The 24,710-nt window shown below is 34.1% G+C and overlaps 1 protein-coding gene across 1 annotated transcript; it reads right to left on the bottom strand.

The window, feature by feature from the left end:
• Window positions 1–14,819: 14,819 nt before the first annotated feature.
• LOC149794229 (uncharacterized) lies at window positions 14,820–22,059 on the bottom strand. The gene is made up of 5 exons (XM_089968349.1): window positions 21,144–22,059; window positions 18,111–18,277; window positions 17,013–17,233; window positions 16,614–16,677; window positions 14,820–15,231 (listed from the first exon to the last, which is right to left on the bottom strand). The coding sequence occupies exons 1-5, from the start codon at window positions 21,606–21,608 to the stop codon at window positions 15,213–15,215; spliced, it is 936 nt and encodes a 311-aa protein (XP_089824475.1). The 5' UTR covers window positions 21,609–22,059; the 3' UTR covers window positions 14,820–15,212.
• Window positions 22,060–24,710: the final 2,651 nt, after the last annotated feature.

The raw sequence follows: 24,710 nt of genomic DNA, 5'->3' as shown, positions 1-24,710 counted from the left end.
AGAAAACGATTTTCGTTTTGAAAATAAAATCAATAACTGTGATTAGTAACAGCTATATTATAAAAAATATCTACATCACTTCCATCAAATAAAGTTGCCACATATAAAATACCTTGTTTATGTTCAAAGATTCTACACATGACCAAATTTGACATTTTCAAATAAATTCTTCTTAATTGCATTCATAAAAAAGTTAAATACATAACCAGGATAAAAAAAGGAATAGTGAAACACATCTGATTTGGCAAATATTTGAATGTTCTTGGTAATAGCATTGACAAAAGGTTAATATAACTCAGAAACTGTCAATTACGTTAATTGATCACATGACTTATGTGTTTTATTGGTTCAGATATACACGTATAAATCTCCTATTTTGGCTTTATGTTAGATTCATAATAACGCCTAATGAGCCATGACGTCATAAATGGCAAAGAAGTGATGACCGAATCATACAAAAAAATTTCATAATCATCGCATTATGATAAATAAAATAAGTCTTGTAGACAAATGATAATTCAAATATGTTTTTTTTTGTCAGATGATGATTCAAGTAAGTTTTTTTGTCAGATGATAATTAAAATAAGTCTTTTTTAACAGTTGATACTTCAAACAAAGTCTTTTTTGTCCGATGATAATTTAAATAAGTCTGTTTGGGTTCTATGTTAAATAAAGTAAGTCTTATTTGCCATATAATAATTAAGACATATCATTTTCATCACATTGTAATAAAAAAAAGTCTTTTTGTCATATGATAACTAAAATAAGTATCTTTTACACATGCTAATTAAAATAAGTCCTTTTCGTTATGCAATAATTAAAATAAGTCGTGTTCGTCATATGTTAATTAAAATAAGTCCTTCGTCATATGATAATTAAAGTAAGTCTTTTTTGATCATATGATAAATCTAGTCTTATATTTGTGGTCATTTAAAATAAAAATTTTGAAACTTGTCGAATTAATTAAACCGTTTTAACTGGCCAAGGATCGCAAGAGATAGAATTATTCGACTCGTTTCATGAATTTCGTTTGAAGTACGATATGTATATGCAACTTAACACCCAGGACCAGGTTTCGCAAAATTCTCTAAAATTTCTCCTCTAATTGAGAATTCACATTATCTTGCTTGTGATGCTTCAAACGATATCATTATTTCTGTCCGAGGTAAGGCGGTGTAGTTTTAACAATTGTACACGCTTGACAACTTTTACTAGAAAAATGGGCTGAGGATTTCCTTACATTTAAAGATATAATCTGAATTGCTTCAGAGATAAATCAAGACAGAAGAATTTAAGCTAATATGGCTTTTTTTATTTTATAAAAAAAATACCTGATGCCTGCTTTTTTGGGGTGAAAATTCAGCAACTGTAAGAAAGAATTTTCTTTAAAAAAATTATACGTTTCAGGAAGACTGTTTGAGATGTTCAATTAAAATGTGACCAGAACTGTAACATGGATGTGATATTTGTGTTCATCCTGATGCAGACGACAACTGATACTCCCTTGTACTTATTTCCTGTAATTTACCAGACTGAGACCGAATGTAGTTGTTACTGAAGAGATTTTTGTGTTTCTTGGCATCATGGTAATACAAGATGTCAGTAACATTGTGTACAGTAAAAGTATGGATGATAACAAAAGGGATATATTTTGATTAAGATGAAAATCGGTGCTCACTACAAATGGTTGCACGGTAGCAGCGAACATAGTGGACGTATTGGTTGGAAACCTTCAGTGCTTTGTGTTCTTCATGGTCATGAAACATGTATGTATCGTCATGGCAACGAGAGTGCCAAACTATCATAGTTTTACGTATCCTTGTTTTTTTTTTCTTTCTTAAAGTACCACCATACATTTTATATGGCCATGTCAAAACAGGAAAGAGAGCTTGTTATTTAGGCTTACAATAGTATCCTTCAACCAAACCCCTCTTGGCGATCTTCACAACAATTGAAAAAAAATTGACTGGACGAAGTGATGCAGTATGTCAGAGTCATGACTCAAGACATGGATAGTTTCACTGGCTGGTTGAGACACACCTCTTATCGGCGTCTGTTTACAAAGCGAAGTTTAATGATATTGTTTTAAGGTTAAAATATAATTTTGGCTTCAGTGATTGCAAAGAGAATCTTTGGATATATTTTATGACAGAAAACTATATTTGTAGTTTCTTCTGAACAAAGTTTGACCTAGGCACCTTATATCGGTAACAGATCAATGAAGCATTTAACCCGGTCATCTTAAGGTGTAAATCTCAAGCAGCCACGCGAGAGTCTGTTCTAACGAGACCCGCTCAACGGCAACTGAAGATAGCTCATACGCGCGATACTGCTGCTTGGTAGACTCACAGAATGAATATTTTGGATTAGATAAATGACATTTCATAGGTCACGAAAATGTTGTTAAAGTACTGAAATTTATCACTGGCAACATTAACATGATTGCATCTTAATGAAAACAATAACTGATATAAAATATGACTCTAACATGACTGTAAACGTTAATAAAGACAGCAAGTTTATATTATTATTATTATTATTATTATTATTATTATTATTATTATTATTATTATTATTATTTTGAATAAATAAAGAATTTTATGATAAATTTGGGCATGACATGCATATATTCATAGCTAAGAATATAAAATAAAGAATCAAGTTATTCTTTATGTTTATTACCTTGAACCAAGTCATTGTCATACCATTGTTTATATGAATTGTATGCATATAACGACTTATGATGAGATCTAGAATACTGCAAACCGGGTGTCAAGAAAAACCCAAAGTTGGAACCTACTTATAAACGATTCCGTTACGACTGGAGTAATAAAGGATTTCGATCACACGCGGGTTTCAGATGACGAGGAAAACAGTTTTTAAATTGAAATGTCAGACATTGCATATTCTCTAGCAAACACGTCCTCAGATTATCCGTGTCACTACCTTCTGATGGCACACCATTTTTTTTTATATGATCGACTCGGTTTTACATGGTATTTTACATGCAGGTCTGATACATGCAGCCGTACCCAAGCAAAGTCTTTAAGAACTTGGTACATACTTAATATACGCAGTACTGGTCGGGTAAGAATAATGATCATACACAGTTTGCTGTGTGCGTACGTATCGCCGGAGTGCTTGCGAAAGACTTGAAACTTCCTCCGTGTAACCGTTTGCATTCATTAAAACTTCGCCTGATCCCAGTGCAAAAGACAGTGTTCATATTGCACACATGACCCCAGTGTTACAAAGGAATCCATAGACATAATGCGCCAATTACAAAAAGGAACGTAGATTTTGATATTGCCAACATCAGTAATTTTTGTACAATATAGGTAGGTGCTCTCTGAAGAGAACCAGATCCAGAATTATAACTTTATTTGCAATGGAGAATTGTAAGCGAAAAAAGTTTGCTTTACTTATCTGAAACTCAAACAATTACATAATTTAAAAGAAAACTGTCTCACTGCAAACATATTCCGTTGTAGTTCTACTTTTGATGTGCATGAGAACGCATTACCCTTCTTTGACGAAAATTGAAATCTTAGCTCAAACAATCAATATTCTTTAAACAGCAGAATTTAGCTATGTGAATGTAATTTAAATGTTCAATGATTTATTCTATCAACATTCGATATGAGGCAGAATATTCTATGCAAACATCAACGACACTATCCACGAACCAAATTATATTTGATCTAACTTCGACTGAAAACATGTCGGGTTTTCGTTATATTAAGACCATCTACAAAGGAATATCTTTTGCCAATTTTTACCTTGGCCATGAGATTACAATTTATGTAAAATTAACACCAGGAATGGCATTACCACTGAATAATATAGTAACTTAAAATTTTTGAAAATCTTAATGAAAGACTAAGCTATGTCATTGACATTATTGCTTACGTCACTGATCAGATTCATTTGTTCTAATCACTTTCCGCCGTGCAAGCACCTGCTTAAGCTGCAACTTAGCTTCCTTTTATTCATTGTGTTTATTGCATCATGTTTGTTGATATTCGTTGCCACATATTGAGTACAGTATTACGGTTTTTTGTTGCATTCGTTACTCAACCGTTTAATGGATCTATGTAGCTTTGTGTCCTTGAGAAATTATATCGAAATATGGTTTATTGGTAACGAGACAATTAAATATAGCAGAAACATACAATTTCGATTCCATGTTCGTTTCAGACCATTCACGTAAATGTTGTCGTATCCAAAGCCCGGGCAAACCAAGCTATTTCGCAAGAAGCTGAGATTTCTGACACAGTAGAGATTTTTTCCTTCAAAGTTTTGAATTTCAAACATAACATTAACTCACATAGTTACAACAACCTTTTGAAACGGATTTTTAAATCCAAACTCCAGCGTGCCAGAATGCTTCACCATCTTAGCGACATAAATGACAAGCAGTCTTGAATTAAATTATCGAGAAATACATGATTTTCTGCAAATTTATAGAGAAAGACAGAATGATACGCATATAGAATTTTTTTTCATCTGTTTTATAATGTTTTGTCTTGGTTTCTGTTCTCTCGTTCGTTTTCAACAATGTTTATGTTGTCTTTCACTGGTTGGCTCTTTGAGATTTGCCAGTGATTAATTTGCTTTTTCAACAATGTTGTGGTCGAATCATTTAATTATTTTCAGTTGCTGTCTGCAAAATTCAAATTCATCCCCAAATTTTCCACTTCATTCAACGAGTTTAGCAATACTTTGCTTAAAACATTATGTCCTTATTTTGTAGAATCACTTTGGTAAGCTATCAGGGATCTGCTTTCATCTGTGTGATAAGCGTAGATGTAAACTATCAAGGGATATGCTTTCATCTGTGTGACAAGCGTACATGTAAACTATCAAGGGATATGCTTTCATCTGTGTGACATACGTACATGTAAACTATCAAGGAATATGTTTTCATCAGTGTGACACTCATATTTAAACTATCACAGGATACACTTTCATCAGTGTGAAAGGCGTATATGTAAACTATCAAGGGATATGCTTTCATCTGTGTGACACTCATATTTAAACTATCACAGGATACACTTTCATCAGTGTGAAAGGCGTATATGTAAACTATCAAGGGATATGCTTTCATCTGTGTGACACTCATATTTAAACTATCACAGGATACACTTTCATCAGTGTGAAAGGCGTATATGTAAACTATCAAGGGATATGCTTTCATCTGTGTGACACTCATATTTAAACTATCACAGGATACACTTTCATCAGTGTGAAAGGCGTATATGTAAACTATCAAGGGATATGCTTTCATCTGTGTGACAAGCGTAGAGGTAAAGTATTCAGAAGATTAAAGTCTAGCATTTTATTTTAAAATTGACAGTATCAGGTAAACATGTCACACTTTACTCTACCCGAATTAGCAAAGATATTGCTTATTGAATAACGATTCCCTACCCAAGTTACAAATCATTTCCTTCAATCTCAGCAATATTTTATGTCAAGATTTGAAATTTTAAAAAATAGAGAGGTGGAGATTTTAACTGTTTAGTGTTCCGTCACCTACAGCTTCATTAGTTGATTCATCTTGTCTTCCATTTCTTTCGCTTTTTCATCGTCGTTTAGATGTCAGTCCTGACCAATATAAATATTAATTTTAAATGTTTTTTTTTGTTGTTTTGTTTGGGGGCCGGTTAAATTAAAGGAGGGATGGTGCTTCATACTCCATCATTAGTGTAAAACATTTAGTCCTTTGGACACCACCTGTATATTCATGCCCTTTTCTAGTTCTAAGAAGACAAATTAACGATAGTTTGTAATATTCAGCCATGTTTTTGATATTTTTGATCGAATATATCTCATTCTAACACGTCTTTAAACTTTAATAATTGCTAAAATGCCTCTGAAAAGTAAAGTGTCTATGCTGTCAAACAAAACAAGTTTTGTCATCATGAGCTGACAAAGCCGGTGACTCACTATTTATCATGTGGGTTCGAATCCTACCATCGGACCAGACAGGGTCACCCACCGTGCAGTGTCCTTTAGCAAGCCACTTTACTCCAATTGCCTCAGCACTAAATAACCTATCTGTGTTGCTGTGCCGTAAAGCACCAAACCAAACCAAAGCGGACAAAGCCCCAGTTTTTAACTTAACTTCTCAAGGTTGTATGAGTTATCCAAGGTCAATTCATGGTAATTGCCATGACGACCAATGAACAATTCTTATAAAGTTATCTTCACTTTCGATAACGCATTTCATTATGCATTTGCACCCCTTATTTTATTAGTGATTAGTTCTAAGCAAATAAAGTTTGTGATGGCGTCTTTCAGTTCTTAATATCAACATGAATGTATAAGGTGTTTTATTTTCTTTTCCTAAAAATTTGTTAAGTCAGCCATTTTTGGTAGCTCTTGCACCTTAAAACCATGTAAATTGGTTTGACTAATTTGATTGACTTATTTTTTATTATAATAAAATCTGAATATTCCTTAATAACTGTTCTCTTGGAATAGAAATATCTTTCTGTCATTGAAAACATCTCTTTACTTGGGGGTATATTTTTGCCATTGTCGTTTCCTTTGCCATTTTTAGCATGTTTTGTGATCTTACTTGATCTGCTTAGTGTTAATCTTTGAATTAGTTGACATTCAGACTCATCAGTATTCTGGTGTTTCAAACTTTTGTGTTTCGGTTCTTTAATTCTTTCTGCTTCAATTTGTTCGCATAAGAACTTGAGAAACTTTTAACTGAAATAAGCCTCTGATTTTGATAGTGTAAAATGAATCAATTTGGTGGAAATAGAATTTAACAAACCTTCGGTGAAAACTCCTCTAAGTGATCGCAGTGAAGTGTGTTTTTATTTCTAGCGTTAGAATTTGACAAGCGTTCAACTGTATTATCCATCGGTGAAACGTTTTCCGAATTATATAGTGAGTGCGTTTGTTTTCATTTTGTTCTAGTATGAATTTGTCAAATTTGCAACTTTATTATCCGTTAGTGAAAACTCCCTCGATTTATAATAGTGAAAATTGTTTCAATTTATTTGAAATAGAATTCATGAAATGTTTCACAGAAAGTTTATTATGGATTTTCGATTTAAAGTGATGTTTCATTGAATTAATTGTTACATTTCTTTGTTTGCTACAACCCTTATATTTCATTTATTTGAACATTTTGTACATCCCATGTATCCATTTGTTTTTCTTTTCTCAAATTCGTCTGAAAATATATATTTGAAACACTTTCTATAAGCTATTTTGATATTCTTCCACAAGGTATCGTATTCATCAATGCTGACAGCAACTGTGTTTATATCAACAACCATTGCGACTGATTTATTTACTAAAACGTTTCTCAGCATTTTGCAAACTAGCGACTAAAAGGAACACCTAAAATTCCATGTAGGTGAGAGTACGTCGACTAAGTCTGTGCCTTCGACACTTGTAGTTTATATTATAACCTCTAAGTTATTGATTTCAATATATATAGTTCACTGTACAACGTCTAAGCCTGTGCTTTCAACACACGTAGCTCACATTACAACATCTAAACATGTGCCTTGAAACATATATTTCACAGTACAACGGCTAAGCCCGTGTCTTCATAACTTGTAGTTCATAGTGCACATTTTTAGAACTTGAATTTTATTGCCACCAAATAGCCGTTATTGTGCATAGGTGCCGTTAAACTCTACAGATTATATTTATAATACGGTACAACCGCTAATCCTGTGCCACCAACACGTGTAGTTATCAGAACAACGTCGAAACCTGTGCCTTCAAAACATGTAGCTAACAGTGTAATGTCTAATCTGTGCCTTCAACACACGTAGTTCACAGATTAACGTCTAAGCATGCGCCTTCAAAACATGTAGCTAACAGTATAATGTCTAAACTGTGCCTTCAACACACGTAATTCACTGATTAACGTCTAAGCTTGTGCCTTCAACACACTTAGTTCACATATTAACGTCTAAGCATGTGCCTTCAATATATGTATTTAACAGTATGACGTCTAAGCCTGTGCCTTCAACACATGTAGTTAACGGTATAATGTCTAAGCCTGTGCCTTCAGTGCACTTAGTTTACAGTATAACGTCCAAGCCTGTGCTTCAACACATGTAGGTCACAGTATTGTTATGTAAATTTGATTTGATTTATATTTGATTTAATTTAACTGTTTGTAAGTTTTAAAATCTTTTTATTTTAATTACATGTCAAAGTAATGTAATTTTGTTTACTAGGAATTTGATATTTTGCAGAAAATTCAGTTTGACCTGACTCTTTTCGTGGACGCCAAATAATAGAAACACTGTTTCTATTTGTGACCTAGTTCCTGGTCTTGATTGAGAATCAAGTAAACAACAACTTTTTTAAATTCATTTTTGGTATGTGAATGGTTCTGGTGAAATTGAGGCTGTACTGTGCTACATGCGATTAGAAATGTAGATACCTTCTAAATCATTCTAGAAAAGTGTTTGTTTGTGACCAGTTTGGTGTTATATTTTAGTTTTTATTCAAGTTATTTGGATTCTAATAGATAATTCTTTTTTCTGGAAGTATTTAAGTGCTCATACAGAATTCTTGGACAAAGACATTTATTTAAATTTTATTCGGTCATTCAAAAACACCGGAATATTGTTTGTGGACCAACAAAGAACTGTAGACACAACAGCACAATACTGACTACAATATACGTCATCGCCTTCCATTTTGGAGTTTTCGTCGGGACTCCAACTTGAATTCATTAGAACATTTCATTACTAGGACTTCTAAAATTTAATTCGTGGATTTTTCTTGGATTATTTTCGGATTTGATTAAAAAAAACGTAAGTTCTTATTTTTTCATTTTTACAGAGTTTTTCAGGGAAAATAAATTATTTGTTAAATTTTTCAAAGATTGTTGTTGTCACTCTTTCTTTTGTTACTGTTTATTAGAGTCTAAACACGAAACAGTGTAATGTTTAAGCCAGAGCCATCAGCACATGTAGTTCACAGTACAAGGGCTAAACCCGTACCTTCAACACATATAGTTCACAGTACAACGACTAAGTCTGTGCATGCTGCGTGGAAGAACTGTAATTTAATAATTTTATCCACATTGCAGTATACTTTAAATATATATATATATATATATATATATATATATATATATATATATATATATATATATATATATATATATATATATATATATATATATATATATATATATATATATGTTGAGTTTAAAGTTTATTTAGCTTAGTTTTGCAACTGGATTGGACATTAGTTAAATCTTTAGAGTGATTCCCCTTGGTGCTCTTGTTATAATGTTTTTTTTGGTTATAATAGAGAACAATATCTCTCTCGCTCACTCATTTTGCTGAATTAATAAAATCAGCCAACAATATGAGAGAGAGAGAGAGAGAGAGAGAGAGAGAGAGAGAGAGAATTCTATAACCATTCAGTTATTGTAGAATGTACTCTTTTAATGGAAGAATATTATTTTTCTGTGTTACTATCATTTTCCACATAAACGATGCTTAATTGTACTAACTGAAACAGGTTATATTCGAGGTATACTTTCTGTGTTAAATAATTTGAAAAAACAACACTTGTGGCAGTATTACGCCACTTCTTAAAGAGATAGCGAATGGTGAACATGATACAGATCAGAGCTACAATCGTGACGAAGTCTCTTGTATATTATGTTCAGAAATGAGTATCAACGATTATTAGTGTCTTTCTTTGCATTCTGTGTCAATTCATTGTACATATTATTTATAAAAATGAAATTGAAGATGTATAACTAATACATGTACAATTAATCCATGTATTACTAATACTTATAGGGGCCACGAGTGGCTGAGTGGTCTAAAGCGCTCTCCGTTACGGATCACTGCCATATCACCTCTGTCTGCGTGGGTTCGAGTCTCCGATTCGGCCAATGTGGGTATGTGAGAAAGCTTGCCAGCAGCTTCTCGTGGGTCGGTGGTTCTTTCTGGGATTTTCCCGGGTTCTTCCTCCACCATTAATACTGACCGCCATGTATCGTGTGCTGAAAAATGGCGTTAAACCCTACAGCAACATATAACTAATACATGTACGACTAATATATGTATGACTAATACACGTTTGACTAATATATATACGACTAATACATAGTAACAAGATCCGTGTCATGTTTAATAACCATTTCAACCTTTTATATATATGGAGATGAATAATGATATGAAGATTCCACAACAATGTTCTATTGGAAATAATTCCATCAGAAATATTAACATAGAACACACATTGTAGTGGACTTAATGCTGATCCCTGTCGAACACTAATACGTTTTTCCTCTGATAATGTTTTCTTTTAAATAGTTATTATTTGTGGACTGCATGATAAGAAATAGTGAAACTAACCTAATGCGTGAACTAGAATACCATACAAGCAAAACCTTAAAAAACAAGCCTCGATGCCAAACTCAGGCGAAAGGTTGATAAAAATAATATAAATATAACTTGAACTTTGTGAGTATTTTAGTACATGACAAACCAAAATATGCATTTTTAGTTTTTGAAGACCTTTTGCAATACTGGGTTCCCACAGCCCCCACCCCCAACGTAACACTTCGTGCGTCATGTCGAACAAGACGGAATGTAATTGGAATTTAATATTCCCATTCGTAATCTACAAGGAAACCTTTTTATTCTCGGCTTCCACGATAGATTTTTCAAAGATATTACATGTATCCGAAATTCTTAGAAGGCAATGCTTTTTAATATGTATGACTCACAGACTGATTTCATGACGTATGCATTTGCAAACGCCTGGTGGGAAATATGAACTTCTGAATAGATTGCACAGATTTACTATCTTTTCAAAAACATTAATATGGTTTGGAGACAACTGGTTGATAAAAATCACGTTCATGGTCGTTTTACTGTTGCAAAAATCCATTGTATCAAATCCGTTGAAGTTTTGCATTTAAAACTTAAATCCATAAATACTGCATTTTACGCCATCCATGGAATAGTTTGAATTATCTAACTGTAAAAAAAAAACCTGCTATAGGAAACGTTCCGGTTGTCTCGAGTTGATTTTTCCGCCACCCCTTCCACCACTACCCCACCTATCCGATCAGTCCCTGTTACGACTTCTACGAGATGATTTTTGTTGGAAATTACAAACCTGCCATGTGTTGCTTTTATTTATTTATTTATTTTACAAAGTTATGCGACGATCAGAATGCGATTGACATACTAAATAGCCATCTTGAAGATTATGGGCAGCAGTTTGATGTTTCATTTTCTTGTCATTCTGTAGCTTATGTTTAAAGGGAAACAACTCAAGCATTTTTTGAAAGCAGGATTACGTAGTATTGTCCCTTCCAATATATATGAAAGCCTTTATGATTATAAAGACACTAAATGGGCCCTGATTTTCAGACTCGTGATTATAAATACAATAAATTGACCCTGATTTTCAGACTCGTGATTATAAATACAATAAATTGGCCCTGATTTTCAGACTCGTGATTATAAAGACACTAAATTGGCCCTGATTTTCAGACTCGTGATTGTAAATACAATAAATTGACCCTGATTTTCAGACTCGTGATTATAAAGACACTAAATAGGCCCTGATTTTCAGACTCGTGATTATAAATACAATAAATTGACCCTGATTTTCAGACTCGTGATTATAAAGACACTAAATTGGCCCTGATTTTCAGACTCGTGATTATAAATACAAAAAATTGACATTGATTTTCAGACTCGTGATTATAAATACAATAAATTGACCCTGATTTTCAGACTCGTGATTATAAAGACACTAAATAGGCCCTGATTTTCAGACTCGTGATTATAAATACAATAAATTGACCCTGATTTTCAGACTCGTGATTATAAAGACACTAAATAGGCCCTGATTTTCAGACTCGTGATTATAAATACAATAAATTGACCCTGATTTTCAGACTCGTGATTATAAAGACACTAAATTGGCCCTGATTTTCAGACTCGTGATTATAAATACAATAAATTGACATTGATTTTCAGACTCGTGATTATAAATACAATAAATTGACCCTGATTTTCAGACTCGTGATTATAAAGACACTAAATTGACCCTGATTTTCAGACTCGTGATTATAAAGACACTAAATTGACCCTGATTTTCAGACTCGTGATTATAAAGACACTAAATTGACCCTGATTTTCAGACTCGTGATCACAAGTAGAATAATCGGACTGATAGATTTTGTTCAATGTTTCAACTTTGCTGATAAATCTTTATCTACGAAATATACTTATGAATAAAAAGATGAAAACAGTTAGCATCAAAACAGATTTATTCTTTGAAAAGAAGAAGATATCAATAACAATATATTTATCCAGTACGTTCGCGGTCATTACACTTGTCACGTGATCTATACCTCGGTCAGAGCTGTCTCTTAAACCCAACGACAGAGATAGGAGTCAAAGTCAGTACGTCATTCTTCAAAAAAATCTATGTAAAATCACTGTAGTGCATTCCATATTAGGATTGATGAAGGTTGCAAGTTCAGTTTCAGTATTTGAAAATGTCAATCCAAAGTAGCCGACTAGTTTGGGGAGGGTAAATTGAACATAAAAAAAAGGTTTTGATTAAGACAGGAAAAGTTCTGTTCATATAGATTGGAATGAGTCAGTTTAAAGATCCAAATCAACGTTTGTGTGTGTGTGTGTGTGTGTGTGTGTGTGTGTGTGACTTGGATTTTTAACGTAGCTTTAACAATTTTTCAGTTATATCGCTATGTGGTGTGTGGCAGTTCATAGTGATGTCTAGCACTGGGGCATCATGCCGCAGACATGTACCATCATGTCACACCCAGTCACATTATCCTGACACCAGGCCGATCAGTCCTAACACTAACCTCTTAATGCTGAGCGCCAAGCGAGGCAGCTGTTAGTACCATTTTTGTAAGTCTTTGGTATGACTCGGCCGGGGATCGAACCCACGACCTCCCGCATCCGAGACGGACGCTCTAACACTAATCCACCGGAGCGGTTCGACGTTTGTACTTAAGTAATTAGAAATATTTGCAACTACGCCACAGCCGAATCGGTTTTCAAAGCATTTCTCTCCAAATTGTTTCCTTCAATGTTAATTAAGGAATCGTCAAAGGACTTGTCTAAAAATGTTTCACATAGTCCAAAGATATATATATATATATATATATATATATATATATATATATATATATATATATATATATATATATATATATATATATATATATATATATATATATATATATATATATATATATATATATATGTGTGTGTGTGTGTGTGTGTGTGTGTGTGTGTGTGTGTGAAGCGCGCTGGAGCAGAGGGGCATACGAAAAAAGCTATCGATAATTCTAGATGTTGCAATAGTTGATTTAAGTTCATCAATTTTTGGAAGAATATATCTAATATATAGATTTACAATATGTAAGTCTCTGTCTTGCACCAAAGTAGTACATACATACATTGAATAAAACATGCCCATCTTATTTCTGGACATAGTTCTCTATTCAGAGCTTTAATATGTCATTCCTGCTGGTCAACAAAGTTATTCTTTAATGATGTTTTAAACGAAGCAAGTGAATTTTAAGTACGTATCCTCAGGGGTAAGGAATTCCAAAAGGTAGGTGTTGGAACAGAGAATGAGCTTTTGCGATGGTTCATTGTAGACGTGAAAACACTTTCGAGGAAGCCATAATAGTAAGTATCTGATCTACTAAGACGGCCCTTCTCTGGAGTTTGTCATATCTGGATCGATTATAATTGGATGTGTTACCAGATCTGGCACAGCCGTAATCTATCAGTGGTAGTATATATCCCGAAAATTAAAGTTAAAGTGACTGGGGAGGTAGAAATTTCGACAGTAATTTCAAGACAGGTATTCTTCTGACTACCAGTGCACATAGGTGATCGATATCTGAATTTCAGATGAGATGTTGATTAATGTAGATACCAAGAAGGTTTTTAATTTTTGACACTAGATACGTCTAAACCATTTTGAGTTAGAAGTAAATCCATATTAGTCGATAGGCGCTGCCTTGTTCTGATTATCATAGTTTGTTTTAGAGACATTAATATGCATTCTGTTGTGTTGACACCAAACTGATACATAATCTAGGTCGATTTGAAGTTATTTTCAATGGAGTAGAGATATTTACTAGATGAATGCAACGTGGAGTCATAAGAGAAAAGATCTGTGTTAGAGTGCACTGGATACAAGACAAAGTCATTTATAAATAGTAGAAAACGTAGTCCTAATATAGATCCTTGCTGAACACCACTTAGAATACTGACTTGATTCGGAAATATATTTTCCTGTGCAAACAACATGGGTTCTGTTAGTGAGAAAGACGTGAACCAAGTTTCAAGAAGACTTGAAAACTAAACGTTTTTAATGAGCACCGAATGGTCAACCGAATCGAAAGCTCTTTTAAAACTCAATGAAGATTGCGCCATTCGCCTGATTCGATAGCTAGTAACCACTGGTCTATATGTTTTGTCAATGTAGTTTGATATGAATATTTCTGTCGAAAACCTTATTGTGATTTATGATGCGGATGGTACTTGTTAAAATATCTGAAAATATGTTTGATGGCATGTTTTTCAATAATTCTTCAAAGTACAGATAGAACATATATGGGTCAATATTTGGATGGGTCATTCTTTAAATTTCCCTATGAAATACCAATACTTTTGCTAATTTCAATGACTCCGGAAATATACAGGAAGTGATACCCCAGTTAATTACTTCTTTCAATGACTCAGAAATTGATAAAGCCGAAATTTTCAGAGTTTTGGGTTGAATGCCATATAGACCACTGAATTGTTAGTGTCTATTTTATTGATAATATCAACAGTGTCATTTATTGTTATTAAGGGAGTGTTGAAACTAATATGAGTGGGTACACTTTCATTCACGAAGGTAGCGAATTTGTCTATAAGATTAGACCTGTCAAGTGTTTGGGATATATTGGTAAACAAGAGGTTCTGTTGGTTTGCAATACTGTGCTCATCAGTATAATTAGTGCCAATTACTATAATTTCACACGAAGTTAGAGGTGCAGATCTCATTTAAGACGAAGGAGTACACTCCCGTATTGAATACATTCTGTTTTAACATCCATAAATATGGCTGGTGAGTATGTCAGTATGTTTCCATGTCCAGGAGTCAACATCCACGCTGTTTTGTGAAATCCTAGAAGATCACTCTCATTAGAAATTTTGCCATCCTCTGAAAATAGAGTACAATGCATATAACAAGTTAAAATAATATAAACGGAACAACAACAAACACGGGCGTATCGAATAATTAACGCACATTCAGTAGTATTACTGAGGCCTGAAGTAAAACACATGGAAGAAAAGAATTGCAGTTTTCTTGCTGAGGCCTGAAATAAAAAACGATAGAAAGGTCTAGCGGATTGTTGCTGATACTTGGATCAAAACGGATGGAATAAAGACTTCAAATGTTGCTAAGATATGAATTAAAACCCAAGGAATAAAAGAACAACTGGTCAGAGAGAGAGAGAGAGAGAGAGAGAGAGAGAGAGAGAGAGAGAGAGAGAGAAGAAGAAGAAGAAGAAGAAACACAGATTTGTAGACTTATGATTGCATGATTAAGAAGCGAATACCACCAGTGGCGGCGCGAGTGGGGTGGGTTGATTTGGGATGATGCAGTTGCCCTCAGGCGTCAGGCAAAGGGGGCGTCGCTGTGAGCATTTTTCGTGCAGCTAAATGTTTTTACTCTAATTTACCAAATTGACCTTAGTCTAAGTGAGACAATTCTTCATAAAATTTTTTTTAGGAGGGCTACGGATAGAAAAGAGGAGGGCACCTGACATAAAACTGGTCTCTGTAGCAAAGTAGAGGCGCCACAAAAGAACATTTCGACCCTTGTGCTGCTGCTGATAAAACCGAAAGGTTTCATGAGCACTAGGCCATGATCTCGACGCTAGCAGTCATTTGGTGTATTAGGAACGTCTAATGACAAACTATAAGGACAGAAGACCAATATATTAAGTGATATTTACTATTGAATATTATAATCATCTATTACATAGTTATCATCCGATACAGTCCTAAAAATAAAAATGTCTTTGAGTAGCAAGTATGTGATCACTGATAATGAATTGTTTCAATGCCAATGTTTAAGATAAGAGAAACTTATTGAAAACCGTTTTGATTTTTTTGCCCGAAAGATGAATAGATGCACATGGATATTTATTTCTCTTGATCCATCAATAAACTTCTCAACTTTGAACTTTATAAGGACATACGTTGATATGGTCTGACATCTTACTGAAACAAACTTTCAATATTACGGCTCAATCAAGAGCGTAATCATTAGTAAAGGGAACTAACTCTGATAAATTAATGTTTCAATTGGATGATTTCTACTGTTCCTTTGTACTTTGACTTTCGATTGTTTATTTCTTGAATGCCTTTAATGCATTAATCCGCTGACGAAGTTTTGTGCAAAGTCTGATGAAATTTACAATAGATATTACAAACAATAAAGATTTTCAAAACGTTTACAGTTGGAGGGACGCAGGATAACGCTGTATTCGCAATGTCTAGCCAAATAAATTCATACAAGTTACAATTCGGACTTACACTGATAATGGTGTTATTACTTCGTTCTTTGTTGATACCTGGGGTAGTATTTCTTGATTAGGCTCTGAAACAAAGAATAATTCTTGTTAAATTTACAGTTTATTATACAATCGATGCAACTGAGTGTCTTTATTTTAATTTGCACTGTACATTAAAATTTGATTATTTTGCTACAATCCGCTAAGATGTTACATTTTTTAAAATTATCAATCCATGTTTTTGTTCAGATATAGAGAATAATATTATCGGAAAGATAGGAAAGAACTAGTATTGTTTATCATAAAGTAGTTGTCAACAGAAACCTGTTGTACAATTTGTTAATGGAAAATAATTGTCTAAATTTACACTGCCAACCAAAACAAAATTGGTGCCAGCTTTTTAATTTGTGTATTTTTTCACCTTTGCTTTCAGTTGGAGCTGGTTGAGAGTCCAGTGTTCTACTTTTTACTTTGCTGCCCGTTTCAAACACTGTCTTCGTGGGGCTTTTAGTTATTTCCGTCTTCGTAATATCTGTAGATTCTAATTCAAGAATATCGAGGGGCTTTTTACCGCCATACCTCCCCGCACGTCTCGGGGGTCGCCTTTTTTGATAACGGGGGCTTCGAGGACGGTTCCAGTTTCTGAATCAAGAAGAATACAGTAACTCATTCGGATATATGAAATGATTTACTTTGGCAAGAAAATGTATGTGCTTCCTACACGTGTCATTGCTGATAACAACTCTTCAGTTTGGAGAACAATTACGACATAGAGGTTACCATACGTAATGACGAAAGTATGCCCAGCAAATCTCGTAGAAATTCAATGTTCAACTAAGATTTACCTTTACAGTGAAAATGTTTAGAACTGAATAATTCTAGCAATGTACAAACGGCAATCACTTGAAACTCAGACGCGGGTAGTAAGTTTTCATGGACCCTAATGACATAGAAAAAAATCGCTCTCAAGCATATTATAAAGCGATCAGGGAGGTTATTTGGTAAAGTCATATATTTCACTCACAACAGTATTTGGTAAACAGTATCACACATGTCATAAAGAATAGTGATACAGGCAGATAATATGCCGTAATTAGAGGAGACAATCTGTAATGGCTAATTACGGTATTGTCAAAGTTGCGTATTGACACAATACGAGCTTATTTGTCGTAATATAGTGTCGAGTGACAATTAAGTAATGAAATAAAATAAAATTCCTGTAATCTTTAGGAAGACAACGGCTTGTGAATGAAGGTACAGTGTGAAGCACAACGTAAACATCATTACCATATCAGATCAGATAAAAATACTGGACTTTTTCTTATGCAATCCACTCTTCCAGGGATACTATGGTGAGGATGTAAAAGTATAGATGCAAAATATATGACAGTGTAAGATGGATATGAAGATGTTCATTCTTTAGGGTCTTGTTTTAATCGACATATCTGGTTTGGGTTTCCTTAGATACACATTTTAAACAGTGTTTATGACAGATAACCTAACAAAATGTTAAACATACGTCGGAGCACAACATTGTTTTATAGCTTCAGTCCTAGAAAGAATGCAGATGATGACAACAAGCAGCGTAAAAAGTGCCATGCCAGTCAATGTCATCCAAACCATGTTCCGGCCGTCTTTCTGGAACGGGATTGGGGTGTCAGTCGTGGTTGTAGTCGTTACCTGCTCCTGAAGACGAAGAAAGAAAACCTGGTTAACATTCCAACATTATGGAAAGAAAGATTTTTCACGATATAAATATGGCACCCATTAGATTGTAACATTTGGGATGATTCGGCAAACAAAATGATAAATGCAAGTCATTTACTAATTAATCTTAGACATAACCTGTTCATTCATGTTATTTACCTAAGTGTTCGGAGACATGGTCGATATTACCTCGGTTATTTACTGAATATTCTAAGTCATAGCCGATACCTACAGGTTATTTATTGATTGTTCTGAGACATAGCGGAGACATACAGGTTATTTACTGTTTGTTCTGAGACATAGCGGACACATACAGGTTATTTACCGAATATTATTAGACATAGCCGATATATTTGGATTATTTACTGATTTCTGCGACATAGCCGATACATACAGATTATTTACTAAATATTCTGAGACATAGCCGATTCATAAGGTTATGTACTAAATATTCTGAGACATAGCCGATTCATACAGGTTATTTACTAAATATTCTGAGACATAGCCGATTCATACAGGTTATTTACTAAATATTCTGAGACATAGCCGATACATAAGGTTATGTACTGAATATTCTGAGACATAGTCGATACATACAGGTTATTTACTGATTATTCTGCGACATAGCCGATACCTACAGGTTATTTAATAATATTCCGAGACACAGCTGACCCATACAGGTTATTTAATAATATTCCGAGACACAGCTGACCCATACAGGTTATTTACAAAATATTCTGAGACATAGTCGATACATGCTGGTTATATACTAGTATTCTGAGATAAAGAATATCGTATCAACAAGTAGTACAGTCATGAGTATGAATAATGTATTAGTGAATTTTTCAATGTTACACTTAAGACTTCAATAGCGACCTATGATTTATAATCAAGTTCAAAAGTCTTGTCTTTTTGCGTACGTAACTTTCGGATTAATGCTGCCACGTTAACTATTATGTGTTCACAAGTTGTTTCTGGAATACTAGCACATGTTGCAATATGTTAGTTATTCCAGTCTGAAGATCTGGGTTTTCAAAGTACATTGTTATTTCATTTGGTATATGAATGCATCCTTCCCAGGACTAATTTTAACAATGCAAAACCTCGTCTTGTCGTGTGACGACGAATATAAAATTACACCAATATATCGCTGAGTATTGCATCATATTCAAAATTGCTAAACCCACGAACGAAAGGTAATTTAGGAAGTGAAAGTGACATAAAGCTAAAAATTGGAGAGCAAGCGCATGGAACATTAAGCTTCTTTGCTTCTGAAGTAAAAGACAGTAGTTACGTATTCGACATGGTGTGAACAATCGGAGCACAAAAATCCCTATACATCAGCCTCAAACCCTGTATTGGAGTGTTGCTGGTTTAGGATCTGATATTACCTAAAAATACAACATTTAAATAATTGCAGACAGATCAGTGCACATGTCGACCAGTTTTCGTATTATTCTCGGGGCTCATGATTTACAATTGGTTGAAGGGCCTTTCAGGCAATTTTACAGCATGTTTCCACTGGAAATCTTTTGTTTGACAACTTGCAAATCCACAACCCTACCTGTCGCCGACATTTCAATTTACGTGCCTGCATCAGCGGATGATCGGCTGTTCAATGACTATCGAGAAAACACTAAGATGTGACTTCGTCCATTCAAAATAGCTGTTTCAGTCATTGGACTCGAGCATCTGTAGAATTTTCATGTGACTGTTGCGTGAGAAACAATTAAACATGTAACTATTGTCACGGTGAACAATGCGCCCAATTACAAAATGTACTGATTAGTTTTACATTATAGCCCATATTGCTCAGAAACACTGTCATTTAATCCGTCTATTTGTAATTGGACACGTTGTTCAGCATTGTTAATTGTCTCGGACGAAATATTCATCACATGAGAGTCGTATTACAAATCCAAAGACGCTTGAGTCACATGACCAGAGCGACTTTTTTGAATGAGTGAAGTCGCATCTGAATGGTTCCTCGATATTGACTGAATGTTCTTGCATGATTCCTCGATATTGACTGAATGTTCTTTTATCTTCTTCTGCAGCTAGGCAATGGAAAGGGCGATATGATGTATGGTTTGTGTTATTTAACGTGAATATACACATTGTCAAACATTGGATATGATGCGAAAGTATGCTTTACAAATCGTCAAGAGATCCTTTCAACCAAATGTACGTTTCTGAAAAACGGGCGATATGAGCACGTGCTGCATGCAGATCTACGTGCAATAGTCTAGAGGTTTTATAACTAGGCAAGATCAGACTCTAAACCACTAGCACACTAGCACACCAATGCAGGTTTGAGGGCTGGTTTACCTATCTGTGCCTAGAACAGACGCACTATCGAAGAGTGTGCAGATATTTTATATTCTGTCTTCATACAATGTTGGACCGGCATCGTCTCTGAATTATGGAGACGGAACATTGATGATAATTGTTCGCTATGCCGACGTCAGGCATTGTTTCACCATGTCGACCGTGTATGAAGTTCAAAATTCATTTACTGATGTGTTATAGAGAGGACTATAAGACACTTTAATGGTCTCAGAAACAAATCAGCAGTAAATAGCCAGAATTTAATCTAATGCATTAAATTAAAACGAGCAATCTTCAGATTGTGCTTGTCATGGCCATTAGCAAATATTTAAAAAAAATATTTAAAGTCTACTGGTAGAATACTTATATCTTTTCATACATAAAGAAGACAACACGAATTTTTTTTTCCTCATTCGGTTCTGTTTGCGGCATAAACCGAAACAGAAACAAGCTGTAACTACTTAATCTAGTATCATATAATGTCCAAATATTTTCATTGAACTATACTTGTACTTACAGCTTGAAATATAATTGAAACAGTACAAGTTGCAGCATTCCCACCCGCATCTTCCACTCGGAGTCTAAAGCTCGTGTAGCTTCCTTTGTCAAAGGTCGTGAGAGAAGAAATGGTGCTCAGTAATCTCGATGATGAGTTGATGTAAAAATATGTACTAGCAGAGTCAAGCAAAGTGTACGTGAGGTTGCCGTTAGTTGATCCGTACATGTCGCTGTCAGCGTCAGAAGCCGACACGTCACCAAGTGATGTAAAATTGGCTACGGAATTGTCCAATATGAAGAAGTAAGTATTCTTTCCACACACCGGACTATGATCGTTTATTTGGTTGATGGTTATTGTGAGATTGGTAGTTGCAGAAAGAAAGCCGGAATCTTTCGCCGTGACCACGCAATTTACGGTTCCCGGAAGCCCACTATCACGGGAATAGTCGCGAGCAAAGGTAACCTGGGAAGTGGTTATTGACATACTGAAGTATTTTGTGTAGTCACCACAATCCAAACTGTATGCTATACTATCTGCAGCATCTGGATCACTAACGACGAATCCAGGACTACTGAGGGCACCACCATACTAAAAACAAAATAAAAAGTATATAGTCATACATAGCATTATTGATCGAATACGTAATGACTCAGAAATAAATCACTATATTTTCATTTCTCAACAGAACACCCTCTTAAGTCACGATGCAAAAATAAGTTACCAAACACCATTAATTCAAGCTTGTACAAGGTCTAACTTTTTAAAAAACCAACAACCAGACAATAAAAATGAAAGGTTGTCTGTCTGTACACAGTCTAGCTCAGGCCACCATATTTATATTTCAAAAACCTATATATTAATGCAAATGGTTATCAACTTTTCTAAAGAAATCATTAATCAGTGTCATTCTCGAGTCAGGGGTAGGCCGGATATCCTTCTAGCGCCAATCTCGCCCATAGTATGGATGAAATAATTAACAGAGTATTTGCGACCAGATCTGAAGCTATAACTTACTTTGTAAAATGAAAAATTATTAAAATTAACACTCTTCGACCCCAAATAAACCACGAAATGGTCGTTAACGAGAAACCACATGTCACTCTTTAGTTTAAAAACATAATTGTGTATTAGTGCATTAAACCATAATCTATAATAACATTATTTTATACTCCCAAATTTACAACACCCAGAAATATTTTTATATAACGCACATTAAAAGAAAAGAAGTCTGGTTAGACGACGTGATCAGTTCATTGTGTATACTATACAGGTAAAGTGTCAAGAGATCAAAACACTAAGTATACTATACAGGTAATGTGCCAATAAATCAAAACACTATGTATACTATACAGGTAAAGTGCCAATAAATCAAAACACTATGTGTACTACGCAGGTAAAGTGCCAATAAATCAAAACACTATGTATACTATGCAGGTAAAGTGCCAATAAATCAAAACACTATGTATACTATGCAGGTAAAGTGTCAGTAGATCAAAACACTATGTATACTATGCAGGTAAAGTGCCAATAGATCAAAACACTATGTATACTATGCAGGTAAAATGTCAAGAGATCAAAACATTATATATTATACAGGTAAAGTGTCAGTAGATCAAAACACTATGTATACTATGCAGGTAAAGTGCCAATAAATCAAAACACTATGTATACTATGCAGGTAAAGTGCCTATAAATCAAAACACTATGTATACTATGCAGGTAAAGTGCCAATAAATCAAAACACTATGTATACTATGCAGGTCAAGTGCCATTAAATCAAAACACTATGTATACTATGCAGGTAAAGTGCCAATAGATCAAAACACTATGTATACTATACAGGTAAAGTGTCAAGAGATCAAAACATTATATATTATACAGGTAAAGTGTCAAGAGATCAAAACATTATATATACTATACAGGTAATGTGCCAAGAGATCAATACATTATGTATACTATGCATGTAATGTGTCAATAGATCAATACATTATATATACTATACAGGTCAAGTGCCAAGAGATCAATACAGTATGTATACTATATAGGTAAAGTGCCAATAAATCAAAACACTATGTATACTATGCAGGTAAAGTGCCAAGAGATCAAAACACTATGTATGCTATACAGGTAATGTGTCAGTAGATCAAAACACTATGTATACCATACAGGTAAAGTGTCAAGAGATCAAAACACTATGTATACTATGCAGGTTACGTGTCAAGAGATCAAAACACTATGTATACTATACAGGTAAAGTGCCAAGAGATCAATACATTACGTATACTATACAAGTAGTGTGTCAAGAGATCAACACACTATGTATACTATACAGGTACTGTGCCAAGAGATCAATACATTACATATACTATACAGGTACTGTGTCAAGAGATCACACCATTATATATACTTTACAGGTAATGTGTCAAGAGATCAAAACACAATGTATATTATACAGGTAAAGTGTCAAGAGATCAAAACATATATACTATAGAGGTAATGTGCTAAGAGATCAATACATTATGTATACTATGCAGGTAATGTTTCAAGAGATCAATACATTATATATACTATACAGGTAAAGAGCAAAGAGATCAATACATTATGTATACTATACAGGTAAAATGCCAAGAGATCAAAACACTATGTATACTATACAGGTAAAGTGTCAAGAGATCAAAACACTATGTATACTATACAGGTAAAGTGCCAAGAGATCAATACATTACGTATACTATACAAGTAATGTGTCAAGAGATCAACACACTATGTATACTATACAGGTACTGTGTCAAGAGATCAATACATTACGTATGCTATACAGGTAATGTGTCAAGAGATCACACCATTATATATACTTTACAGGTAATGTGTCAAGAGATCAAAACACTATGTATACTATACAGGTAAAGTGTCAAGAGATCAAAACATATATACTATACAGGTAATGTGCCAAGAGATCAATACATTATGTATACTATGCAGGTAATGTTTCAAGAGATCAATACATTATATATACTATACAGGTAAAGAGCAAAGAGATCAATACATTATGTATACTATACAGGTAAAATGCCAAGAGATCAAAACACTATGTATACTATAGAGGTAAAGTGTCAAGAGATCAAAACACTATGTATTTCTATGCAGGTAATGTGTCAAGAGATCAAAACACCATGTATACTATACAGGTAAAGTGCCAAGAGATCAATATATTATTTTCACTATACAGGTAAAGTGTCAAGAGATCAAAACATTATATATACTATACAGGTAATGTGCCAAGAGATCAATACATTATGTATACTATGCATGTAATGTGTCAAGAGATCAATACATTATATATACTATACAGGTAAAGTGCCAAGAGATCAATACAGTATGTATACTATACAGGTAAAGTGCCAATAAATCAAAACACTATGTATACTATGCAGGTAAAGTGCCAATAAATCAAAACACTATGTATACTATGCAGGTAAAGTGCCAAGAGATCAAAACACTATGTATACTATACAGGTAATGTGTCAGTAGATCAAAACACTATGTATACCATACAGGTAAAGTGTCAAGAGATCAAAACACTAT

This window comes from Sinohyriopsis cumingii, chromosome 8, assembly GCF_028554795.1.
Source record: "Sinohyriopsis cumingii isolate HCF-2022 chromosome 8, ASM2855479v2, whole genome shotgun sequence".
In the NCBI taxonomy this organism is placed as follows: Eukaryota; Metazoa; Mollusca; class Bivalvia; order Unionida; family Unionidae; genus Sinohyriopsis; species Sinohyriopsis cumingii.
The sequence above is the reverse complement of the archived record's forward strand: the minus strand, read 5'-3'. Positions and strand labels throughout refer to the sequence as shown.